Here is a 12,274-nt window from a genome sequence, read left to right on the forward strand (position 1 = left end):
AGTGTTTGGAGTCCTTTCTTTGTCAGAGGAGCCCGTACACATGTACTAAAGCAGCACAAGCCAAATGATAGCTATCACCATGAGAATAACAGCCAGAACACAGATGCTTATGAAGACAATATCACTCAGGTCGTGAGGCTCGGCTTCAGACTGCCCTTCTTGGCCGTCGCTGTGATTCTCAGTTTGCTGGGCCTGTTCCTCCAGACGACGCTCCTCTGCTGAAATGATGGACACTGATGCTATCTTCCGCAGGGCATCGCACTGCACTTTGTATTCCTGCACATTCTGCTGCTTCCCATCAGAGAAATCGATGTAGAGCTTGTTTACCAGCACGGTGATGTTCCGATGTTTCTGTGAAGGATCAGGAGTTAGACATATCAGCGTTTTTAACAGCTTAAGTATCGTAAATCATTGCCTGTTACAGTGCTCTGCCAGGGATCTCAGACTGTGGCTAATTACCTGGCCAGCTGTACCACAGTTAACAAACTGAGCAAGTATTTTGTATGAGGTGGCGGTCAGCTGGGCCGTACAGGTCGGGTTTCCCAGGTAGATGCTCTCACGGTCCAGCTGAGGTAGGGACCGCTGGGGTATCAGAATGGTGAATTCTGATCTTGTGCAGCTTATGTTTACAGGAACCACTTTGAGGGGAGGAAAAGGACAGGTCACACTTGTTTTTGAAGAGCAGCATATATAAGAGAGTTGTTTGTAGAGGTAGATATTTTAGAAACACTTAATGTCCTGAAGACTAGAGAAGTAGAGAGATCACGATTTAAATGGACTGCCCTGATAGATTCAGGCTGAGTTTCCACAGCAGGAATTTTCCCCAGGGCCTAGGAACCAAAGGAGGAACACAGTGTGTTTCTCCCATAGGGACCAGGGTACAAATTAAAGGGTAACGCCACCAATTTTACACAAAGTGTGTTCACAGGAGTATAATAAAATATGCAAAAATAATAGCCTTTTGTTGGTCCAGAGAAAGCTGCATATTCTCCATTATTGGGTGATGTAGGCACCAGGTTTTGAGTAGTCCACTTGTCTAGCATTAAATCCCTAGAACACTCTCAGTTTAAAAAAAGAAAACTAAACTCAAAGATACTGCCTTTTTATTCCACACATCCTTCATCCTTTTCAAAACCTGGCACCCACATTAATCACAATCCAACTTGAAATGGAACTTTCCCCAGGGAGTAGGCACCCAAGGAGGAACTCAGTGTGTTTCCCCGGCAGGGTGCAGGATACAAATTAAGCTCGGGGGACATTGGGTTACCCCCTAAAAGTCCGTGCTCCGGGGGTAGTACTTTTTAAGTGCACAGGAACTTTGTTGTTGGGGCTTGCAGCTGAGCACTTGTGATTGGTTGAGTACTCACAGCATTTTATTTCAGAAGAAAGCACACGTTCAGATGGACCGAAAGTTTGGGATAATTTGGATGGAAACTCATCTTAAGTGGAATTAATACTCTATAGGTTATAAATGTGAATGATGATGATGTGTTTATATATGTGTGTGTGTATATATATGTGTGTGTATATATATATATATATATATATATATATAACATTTACCTCCAAGATAAGAAGCAGTGAACCCCCTGTGGGCTTCATTTCTGTCTGTGCTGAGCACCACCAGCAGCTTGTTGCCTTTGGAAAGGAGGGAGGAAGGCTGCTCCCTGCCACACCAGCGTCCCAGCAGGGTGTCCGTCTGACTGTCCCCATCGTAAACTGCAACCGAGTCATAGTCGCATTCGTCTGACAGACTGTTGCGGTCCTCCAAGTCCATGACGGGGAAGAAAAGTTTGATGCGGTACCCAGCTGCTAGTGTGATGCTCCAGTGGCAGTTGATGTTGTTGGGGTAGATATTTGGGAAATGGGGGCTGCTGAAGTTGCCAATTACAGCTGACAGAACCTGCTGGCATTCACCTGTTTGAGTACATTGTGTTATATAAGTTAGTCAGCTTTTGAAAATATATTTGTTTACCTCAAGTACACAGGTGGATGATGATAAAGGCTCTTATATTGTATCAATCTTAGACAGTTAGCTTAGCTGAGCGTAGAGACTGGAAAAAGAGACTGGGCGCTAGCTAGCCTGGTCACTGCGCCAGGCCAAAATTTAGGTAAATAAATGATTAGCAAAGGGATTTTGTTACCTTTGGACAGAGCCAGACTAGCTGTTTCCAGTGCTTGTGCTAAGCTAGCTAGCTACTAGCTGTAGCTTTGTATGCACAGATTGCGGAGTGTTGTCAACCTTCTCATCTGACTCCTTTTGCACAAATGCACATATTTTCCCAATACTTTAAAGGCATGATGTTTTTAATTTTGAGATTCTGAATTCAGGGATGGATTGAAAGGAGAGGTAATTTTCACTATTACAAATACCGAAAAAGTGAAAATTGGTGACTTATATAGGCAGCAAACTATCTGTGTCAACATCCTTCTGTGGCAGTTTTTTTGAGGATTTTTTCAGACTGGCTGTGTTCGGCTGTCTGAAAGTTATCCAGCTGCTTTTCAATTGGATTCAAGTCCAGGCTGGACCACTCAAGGACTTTCACTTTGCAGACCTTTCTGGTGGGGATGGTGTAAGGCGGATGACAAATTGTGCTTTAGCCTGAAATAGTTCTTTGTGTTGAATTGAGGTGTTCACTTTTCATTTTATCAACAGACAGGATCTTTTGTGCCATATTCAAGGTCATTCATGTTCCTCGTTTCACACTTTCAGCATGATGTAACGTGACACCTTTTCTTCTTACCACCGACATCAGCTTGACCATGGCTTCTGCTTTTTTTTTCTCTCTATTTTTTATATATTTTATGTTCATTACATAGCGCTAAGCATATCTGTAGGTGTTCATTACTTCATCACAGACTATTTTGAAGTTAAATATTAAGGCAATGGTTTTCACTGAGGACAGGTCCTTGAATTGCATGGTAGCCTTTCTCTTCCAAGCGAAATGAATAGGTTTTCTGTGAATAAACAGATGATGTGATTGTCGCCCCAGACGTCTGACAGTCATAGTATGTAACATTGGCAACTGAACTAAAGAACTGAAGGACTCCTTCGAACTCCAAATCCTGCAAGCAGGGTCAAATACTGAAATCTTATTCTACTGCAGAGTGATGTTCTTATAATACAAGTAATCGGACCGAACTTTCCTACCTGAGTAATAGTAAGCCTTGAACCCACGTCCACCAATGTTGAAGTCGGACTTGAAGACTACCAGAAGCTGGTTGGAGGTGGTGACTATGTGTGGAGGTTTATCTGCCCCGCAGTATTTCCCCAGGTGGCGGTGAGTGACCGTCGGGCCATCGAACAGGGCAACAAAGTCAAAGTTACATCCCTCATTGTTTTCCAGCTGGAAGTCCAAGAAGACCAAGGTGACCACGCTGTTGTTGGATACGTGGATCGCCCACGAGCAGTCAGCATCGTTGCTGTACTCCTGAGGGTAGCCTGGACTGGAGATAACACCTGACAGGCCAGTTAGGACCCCGCCACACATATCTAGAGAGGATAGAGAGTAAACTTTTAAAAAGGAGATTATATTTAATAAGACAACCTCTAGAGAGGGTTGTGAGGAGAAACACTTCTGTGGGGCTGTCTGAAAAACAGCAACTCCATGTTAGCATGCTAATAAGCTAAACTCAGATATTAAACCTTTTAGTACCTTAAAGGGACAATCAAAAGAACATGTTTCCGCCTTTTTCTTTTGTGCAATTTTTCCATCTAGATTTTTTTTGATGTGAGTTGCCAAGTTGTCTTCTCTCAAATATATTGGAACTAGATGGAACGCGGCTTTCCATGCTCAATGTGCCAGAAAATACATTTGTAAAACTAGGCAATGCTTCTTTACCAGAAATCGTGACCTGGTTCCTCGACAGACCTTCTTGTGAGCAGTTTTATGTAGGAACTGTTTTCTCTCTACCGAATAACACCTGCAAGCTTTATCACCGCACAGAAGGAGGAGTGATTTACTTGTGGTTCTGGGTTCTGTGATTGCATGTGATGGTGCAGGATATAGCTAAACATTACTGGTGACCTCCACGGCTGAGCTGTAATGTAGCTAGCTAAGACTTCAAACCTACTTGGGCTGTTGAGTTTTATAAAAAAAAAAAAAAAATTGCTGCATCATGCTCAACAATGTGAGTCTAATTCCATTATATCTGAGAGAAGGCAGACATCTCTACAAATGATAACTGATTTTGCATTGGGCTCTCCCTTTAATCATAAACGTGCTATCATTATTAATATGATGATAGCATACCTGGTATCCCAAAGCTCAGCTATACCTCACAGATTCACAAGCATGACTACTGCCTCTTCTTTCTGTATAATGTCTTCGTAAGATCTACTCCAGCGAGGCAGAGGTCAACAAGTTTGAGCGAAAATCCACGAGTTATAGTATTGTCAGCAAAAATCAACTCAGGTTTTGGGCAGACTTTCAACTGATCCACGTCACGTTGCATCAAATACAGCAAGTTACCTTTCCTGTAGCCAACACTGAAACCCCTGTGGGCCACGTGGCGGTCTGAATGGAAGATGATGGACATGACGTTCCAAGATGAGGTGAACTGTGGCGGGGAGATGTCGCCACAAAATATCCCGAGGAGGTTCCCCTCGTCCTCAGATATGCCATTGTAGATCTTGATGTAGTCGTAGGCGCAGCTGGCATGGTACTCCAGCTCAAAGTGGTGAAAGGTGAGCAGGACGGAGGAACCCTCTGCCACCACGATTAGCCAGGAGCAGTCGATGTTGTAGGGATACAGGCCTGGGAAGTTCGGACTGGAGATATTGCCCGATGGTGCAGAGAGGATTCCACCACATTTGACACCTTGTAACGAGAGAGGTTTAGTTTCAGCTGAAAAGAACAGGGTACACATACAGGGTGATAGTTGTGGCTCTTTCCTTGCTTACTTATTTATTTGATGATTTTCTAGCAAGCTGGAACAGCCTCTGAAAGTGTATTACATGCTGACATTGAACAATTGAGCTCCCACTTTCTCTGTATATACAGTACCTGCAAGACAAAGCGCTTCCATCAAATTTAAGCTATGCTCCATCAAGATAACAAATTGCAACTCACCTTTTTTAGCATCAGCCTTGTCAACAAGCAGTAGTAAATGAATCAGTATGGCCACCCTGAGACTCATGTTGTTATTGTTGATTCGGCTTTTGTCACGCCTCAGCTACAGTACCGGCAGAGACAGACACCGGCAGTGTCAGAGCGCACAGCCTTGAGACATCAGCAGCGGTGCTTGTAGAGGTAATAGGACTTTGAAAAATTCATCCGCGGCCTGAATGAGGAACCTGATACCTGCCTAGGCCACGCTTTTGCCCTCTTCACTAAATTTTAATGACTGATATCCAATGAGCATGAGTGGCTTGTCGGGACACTGTTTGGAGAGATGCTATACATTTTTAATGATGGTCTCACACACACACACACACACACACACACACACACACACACACACACACACAAACACTAGCTCCAAGTGGAGTTGATAAAAGAGCCAGGAAGAAAGAGAGCATGATGATCACATTTGTCACTTATATAAATGGCTTCATTAGAGCGACGTGAGGGAGAGAACATCCCACAACTATCGATGTCACGGAGTCAGGCGCACTGTGGAGACTCTGCTTTTCTTGTTTCATAGAAAATCTCTGTTCTCAAATCGATTTGATTAATTTGCTTATAGTTCTGACTAATTTTCACAGTCACAAGTCCAACTTTTTAATCAAAAGGCCATTTTTTTCCAAACTGACAATTCACATCAAACAACAGAAAACATTAATGCTGCCATAACATATAACCTCTTTAAGTTTTACCTTATTTAAATCAATTTAATCATATCTTTAAGTCCTCCTGGTCGTACTTTTAATTGTAGATACACATGATGTTTTAAACTTGTGATAATTTTTTTTTCTCCCTTTTTTTAAATCTAAAAATGTTGCTGAAACTTAAAGCAATGTTATGTAGACACACACACAGTTTCTGAATGCAAAACCACTGTTGTAAATACAAAGCCCAGGGCTTGTAATAATTTGTCAGAAGTAATGTAGGCGCTAACAACAACAAAAAATTTCTGCTGTAACAATGTTTAGTGTTGAACACTTGTATCCTGAGTCTCTCTTAAACCCTCGGTGAACACACTGAGGGGAGAAACCCCCATTCACAAGTGCGCCGAGTAACAGATATACAATAAATCAAATGCAGATAAAATAAAATTCAGACCACGGTTATAATAACAGGATAAAATTAACAACATTAGTGTAAAATCCAGATGTTGGCGACAAGACAATAAAGCAGCAAAACCTTAAGAGCAACATTAAAAGATCATTTGAAGCAAATAGTGAGAGCCACAGTAACAGAGAGCAGTTTGCCGAGCGATATGATGCATCAAGTGGGTTGAGAGTGTTAATGAGTGCAGAAATATTAATGAGCGTAAGATTTAATTCTTGATCTTGGAAGCAGTCGTTTGAAAATAAAATAAACTCTAAGTTGGCTCAGATGGAGAGCGTTTTGGAAAAACGTTAGTGGGTGGACTTCGACCTTAAAGAAACGCTTTGACATTTTGAAAAGCATGCTCATTCCTCATTGCCAAAAGTTAGATGAGAAGATCAATACCACTCTCATATGTGTTCTTTGAATATGAGGCTATGGCCAGGAGACAACAGCTTCAAACAAAGTGTGGAAACAGGAGGAAAAAGGCCAAGTAACAGTTAAGCTGTTTGCCACTGTTTTACCTCTTATCAGTATCAGCACCACTCCAATGCTTCACTATAAGTGGTCATCTGTGTTCAAGTGTTTAAACATTTGGATTATAATGTACTTAAATATCAAAAATAAAATCTGTGCAGAATGGTTCCTGTCTGCACTGAGGCTCCCGCCTGCAGCTTATAATTGAGTAGGACAAAAATGACATCTCTCATGATAACACGCTCAAAACCCATGGCATTTGTAATTCTGAGTGGGCATCTGCAATTGTAGCTTTTGTCAGCTAAGCACATGTTTTGTGCACTAAAGTAATTGCAGCTGTCCAAAAATGTAGTTCACCAAGAAGCTGAGCTCTGTGAAATAAAGTTGCCTCATAAAATCATGCACACTGGTACCAGTCTTCGAATTCTCCTCTGCAGGTTTGCCTATTTTGCAGTGCACCTTCTTTTTATGTATATATAAATGCTTCATTACAAGCTAATTGAGCTACAGAGAAGAAGTCCTGCAGTCTGACTCCTCCGAAGCGAGGTAATCTCTCTCAAAGACGCAAGTGACTTTAATGTGCATTTTATTTTCACTGTAGTGTGTGTTTCCGAGGAAAGTGCTGCAATAACGCACAGAAAGAGATTTTGACGTGTTTGCCGAATGCCACTCACACGCCGTGACTCATTCCCCTGGTTTGGCAGTGGTGTAACTGAGTAGTGCAGACACATGTCGACAACAATAATCCTGACTTAGTGGAATGTTTTACAGACAGGGAGATAAAGTACTCTTAGCAAAAAAAAAAAAAAACCCTATTCTGCAAATAAATGTTTGCTATTCTGGTGGTACTGTGAAGGCAGCAGGGCTTTTAGAGAGAATATCTAATGGCCTCAGTGATCAAAGCTGTAACCAAAGGAGACCTGCTAGATGGTGCTGTTGCACCATGAAAACACAGCGGAAATCACCAGTGGCTTTTAAAAAGTCATGCCGAGCACTAAGCTGAAATAAATAAGAATGTGATTAAAATCAGTCAAGTGTTTTTCACACGGCGGTTCCTGGAACTCAAATGAACCGCCCTGCCTTTGAATTTTAATTCTGTCCTCTCTGAAAGCTTGTCATTGTTCAAGGATGTGGGTACTGGGCAGTGCTGAAATGTGTTCCAGAAAGATATCGTTTGTTTGGAGAAATTAAATCACCTATTAGCATGTAAATACTGTAAAAAATAAATAAATAAATAAAAATTAAAAAAAAAAAATATATGGTTTAAAGAACTGGAAAATTCCAGCAGAATAAAGGAGAACTTCAGTCATACAAATAGCAGCTGCCTGACCAGGGCTGGCACTTGGAGCTTAATTGAATAAATTTGGTCCAAAAATACATACAATGGGGACTTTGTTACAGTTTGTTGTATTCAGCAGCAACTATAAAATAAATGAGTTTACACCTTGACTCATAAGTGGTTTGGATTTGAGCTGTGCTGTTGTGGGCGAGGGTGACTTGACAGCTATGACATCTGGCATCTTTTGGTCCAGAAAACGCAAGACGGCAACTGATTCCAGCATTGATAAAATTTTAATAAAACATAATCTGTTTACAAAACATCTTTTTCCTCCACATCAGGACAGATTATGTTAGATTTTGCTCCGGGTATAGAGGGACTGTTGGTAACCGCTCACTCTGATGAATGTTCTCTAAAGCCCCTGACAGTCAGGGGGAAATGAGATGAATACATAAGCATATATGTCACAGGACAGTAAAAAGTTAATGTTTCCGACGTAGCCCGCAGCTTTGGCAGAACATCTCCATGTCCTTCCCAAGTGTACCCAGTCCTATGAGGTGTCTTAGCATGATTTGTCTCTTAATATTTTTAATGCATGGTGTGTTTCTGCAGAAAAGAGCCCAAGGATAACCCTGAGTCACTCTGTGCTGCTTTTTGTTCAGCTTCAACACAGTGTTTCATCCATAATGTTTGCGTCGCAGCTGGTTGGATTTATAACTCATGTTTCAGGGGGTTTTTTGTTTAGTTCAGGCTGCACCCAAAGCTAATTTCTCACAACAGAGCTGTATTTAATAGCATTCAGAGTTTCTCAACATTATTCAGATTTGTATAACAGTGGCAGTAATTCTTATGCAAGAGGTGGACTAGCCAACCTGACGGAGTACAGAGGAAAACATTACTGCAACCTTGTGGCTTGTATTCCCAGCTGATGTTCACTTACAGCCAGAAATGCTGTTTTCTTCTCCCTCACAGTGGTTTTGTTAAACATTTTCTCTGCTCCACTTTAGATTTCCACCTTCTCTCTCTACCAAGGACAATATTGATATGTCATTGCACCTCCAATTCAGGGAGCTCACAGATTGGATTATGGACCTTAATGAGCTAAGCCTCCCTCTACAGTTACGAGGGCAATGAAATCTGTTATTCAGGTTAAGGAACAGAGAGGAGAAAAGAATCGACTTCCCCTGCCGACTGCTATTCTTACTACCCTGGCTTTGCTATGTTAGATGAGATGAAATTCCTGGGTATTTTTGTTATTCATCCAACTTTAATTGCATACAGAGTGACTTTAGAGCAAGGGCGTCACAGCAAATGGTAACAGAACGATTTTAAAATGCAAGAGACATACTGCAACGCTAATTGGTTGTCATAGCTGCAGTAAAGATTAATATTAAATACATACATAAAATACACTAAATGCACAGAAATTCAAATGATTATACAGCACAACTAAAATACATGATTTTAATCAACTGATGACTTTGGTGGTAAGGAAGCTCTAAAAAAAACAACAGGCAGTTAGATTACCCGATGAGCCAGAACAAGTCTGGTTCCGTTACTAAATAATGCTTGTAACAAATTAAAATAGAATTAAAAAAAACAAATATCTGCTATGGCTTTTGTTCGAGCAGCCACAGGGAACACCTCACCACGCCACAACCTCAACTGACATGCAGCAGCATTTCCTTCAAATCCACCATCTTTCTTTCCAGAATTGCAAACCCAACTTTTGAAATTATTGTTTTATTAATATAAAACAAAAGCATGGTAAATGTATTTGTAATTGGCAGGTGGCAGGTAGTAATTTCGTTTCATGCTTTAAACATAGTCCAGGAAGCAATGTTTCTTATAAAAGGTATTGGCGAGATAGCTGTAGTCTATATACGTCCAACAGTGTGGCCAGGGAAGACAGATGGTTTGAACGAGGACTAAAGGAATCTATCTATGTCAAACTGGGACGGCCGCCTTCAAACAGAGAAAGGGGGCCTAAGACATTACTTATCACCCACCTACAATACTGTGCTCCCCAGACAGCTCAGCAATCATTCACACCTGGGCTCACCTAGCACCTAGCAACCCACATGCAGGCCGGTTAAGTCAGCGACCCACAAGTGTCCCTAAGGACTGAGCTCACACTCTGTGAGGACACTCCCACACAGAGTTCAAAAGACTTGCAACTCCGCTCCAGTTAGTTTAGCCTCCTGGATGAGAGGCAAAATGTCTTCAAGAAACTGAAACAAGTCTAGCCGACGATGTTAGCAGCTGTTTTCAGAGAAACACTTAAAAAACCCACTGCACACCACCTGCTCAGCACCGAACATGAGACAGCCTCAGTACATGGATAAGCTAGCTGGTGGACACAGTGCACAGTTTAGCAGCAAAAGAGGCTGACATTTTCCTCAAGAATAGGTTGAGACCAACTAAAGAGCTAAAAGGTGAGTTAATATTGGACTTACATTTGTCAAGTATAAAGAACAGGACTTCAAATGAATGCTGATGATGGCACAAGTGACCAAAAATGATCAATTATTGCAGGTTTAGGCACTTAAAGCACTTTCCCGCTCGTTTGCTACAATGTTGTTTGCTAGTTTGCTAACACTGTTCCTCGTGTAGCATTTCATTGCAAAGCTAGCCAGCTAACAAACTGTTTCAGGAAGGCTTTTTTAAAGAAAATAATTGTGTTGTTGCTTTAGGTTTCAACGTCGATTCTTCCCAAACAATGACCAAGCTAAGGTAAGTGTTTGGTGCCTGTGCTAAAATGTCTTGTTTCTGTTCAGTTCCGACAGCAACAGCGCTAATCTTAGCTGTTTTCTTGCTTTTGTTTGGAGTATCATACGGTTCGCTTTGTGCAATTCTTTATACACTGCTCACAAAAATTAAAGGGACACTTTTTTTATTGGGCCTGGCATGAAATCAGTTAAACCTGTCTGATAATTTTCTGATTGGTTAAGCAGCTGAGGGCATCGTTAATCACTTTCAGCTGTATTGGTGTTCATGGAATTAACAACAGGTGCACCACAGTGGCAACAATTAGAAAACCCTCAAAACAGGACTGGTTTTACATGTGGAGGTCATTTCAAGTTTCTCCCTCTTGATCTTTTTTGGCGGATTTTTCACTCATGCTGGTTTTGGCTTGAGTAATTATCTCTACTGGCAGTATGAGGCGATTCCTTAACCCTACAGAAGTTGCACAGGTTGTCCAACTTCTCCAGGATGGCACATCCACACGTGCTGCAGCAAGAAGGTTTAATGTGTCTCCCAGCACAATCTTCAGAACATGGAGGAGATTTCAGGAGACTGGTGGTTATTCTCGGAGAGCTGGACGGGGCCGTAGAAGGTCCTCAAGCCATCAGCAAGACCGATACCTGCTCCTTTGTGCAAGGCGGAACAGGCTGAGCACTGCTCGTGCCCTACAGAATGACCTCCAGAGGGCCACTGGTGTGAATGTCTCTACCCAAACAATCAGGAACAGACTTCATGAAGGTGGCCTGAGGGCCTGACGTCCTGTAGTGGGCCCTGTGCTCACTGCCCAGCACCGTGGAGCTCGACTGGCATTTGCTGAAGAACACCAGAATTGGCAAGTCCGCCACTGGCGCCCTGTACTTTTCACAGACGAGAGCAGGTTCACCCTGAGCACCTGTGAGAGACGTGAAAGAGTCTGGAGAAGACAAGGAGAACGTCATGCTGCCTGCAACGTCGTTCAACATGACAGGTTTGGTGGTGGGTCAGTGATAGTCTGGGGAGGCATATCCATGGAGGGACGCACAGACCTCCACTGCCTAGGAAATGGTTCTCTGACTGCCATAAGGTATCGAGATGAAATCCTTCAACCCATTGTCAGACCCTACGCTGGTGCAGTAGGTCCTGGTTTCCTCCTAATGCACGACAATGCCCGGCCTCATGTGGCAAGAGTATGCAGGCAGTACCTGGAGGATGAAGGAATTGAAACAATTGAATGGCCTTCACGATCCCCTGACTTAAACCCAATAGAACATCTGTGGGACATTATGTTTCGGTCCATTAGGCGCCGCCAGGTTGCTCCTCAGACTGTACAACAGCTCAGGGATGCCCTCACACAGATCTGGGAGGAAATGCCACAAGACACCATCCGTCGTCTCATTAGGAGCATGCCGCGACGTTGTCAAGCATGCATACAAGCTCGTGGGGGCCACACAAGATACTGAAAAGCATTTTGAGTTGCAGAAATTAAGTTTTTGAAAAAATGGACTAGGCTGCCACATCTTCATTTCACTCTGATTTTAGGGTGTCTACACAATTGAGCCCTCTGTAGGCTGAAAACTTTTAT

General features: G+C 42.4%; 1 protein-coding gene and 1 long non-coding RNA gene across 3 annotated transcripts in view; one reads left to right on the forward strand and one right to left on the reverse strand.

Moving 5' to 3' along the window:
* Positions 1–11: 11 nt before the first annotated feature.
* Positions 12–4,891, reverse strand: cdcp2 (CUB domain containing protein 2). The gene is made up of 5 exons (XM_037083504.1): positions 4,473–4,891; positions 3,152–3,493; positions 1,564–1,917; positions 460–638; positions 12–351 (listed from the first exon to the last, which is right to left on the reverse strand). The coding sequence occupies exons 1-5, from the start codon at positions 4,867–4,869 to the stop codon at positions 46–48; spliced, it is 1,578 nt and encodes a 525-aa protein (XP_036939399.1). The 5' UTR covers positions 4,870–4,891; the 3' UTR covers positions 12–45.
* Positions 4,892–10,113: 5,222 nt separating this feature from the next.
* The window catches only part of LOC119010916, a 46,634-nt gene continuing 44,473 nt past the window's right edge, over positions 10,114–12,274 (forward strand). For both annotated transcript variants that reach the window (XR_005072082.1, XR_005072081.1), the window contains exons 1-2: positions 10,114–10,403; positions 10,662–10,701. This is a non-coding gene — a long non-coding RNA (uncharacterized LOC119010916). The remainder of the gene's footprint in view (positions 10,404–10,661; positions 10,702–12,274) is intronic.

The sequence above is a fragment of the Acanthopagrus latus genome, chromosome 21 (genome assembly GCF_904848185.1).
Source record: "Acanthopagrus latus isolate v.2019 chromosome 21, fAcaLat1.1, whole genome shotgun sequence".
Taxonomy (NCBI): domain Eukaryota; kingdom Metazoa; phylum Chordata; class Actinopteri; order Spariformes; family Sparidae; genus Acanthopagrus; species Acanthopagrus latus.

Excerpts from the sequence above, each read along its gene's own strand:
- cdcp2 (XM_037083504.1), bottom strand. The coding sequence starts at position 4,869 with ATGTGTACCCTGTTCTTTTCAGCTGAAACTAAACCTCTCTCGTTACAA. Across the intron at positions 3,494-4,472 it reads CAGTGTTGGCTACAGGAAAG|ATATGTGTGGCGGGGTCCTA; the intron begins GTAACTTGCTGT and ends TATCCTCTCTAG. Across the intron at positions 1,918-3,151 it reads CAAGGCTTACTATTACTCAG|GTGAATGCCAGCAGGTTCTG; the intron begins GTAGGAAAGTTC and ends GTACTCAAACAG.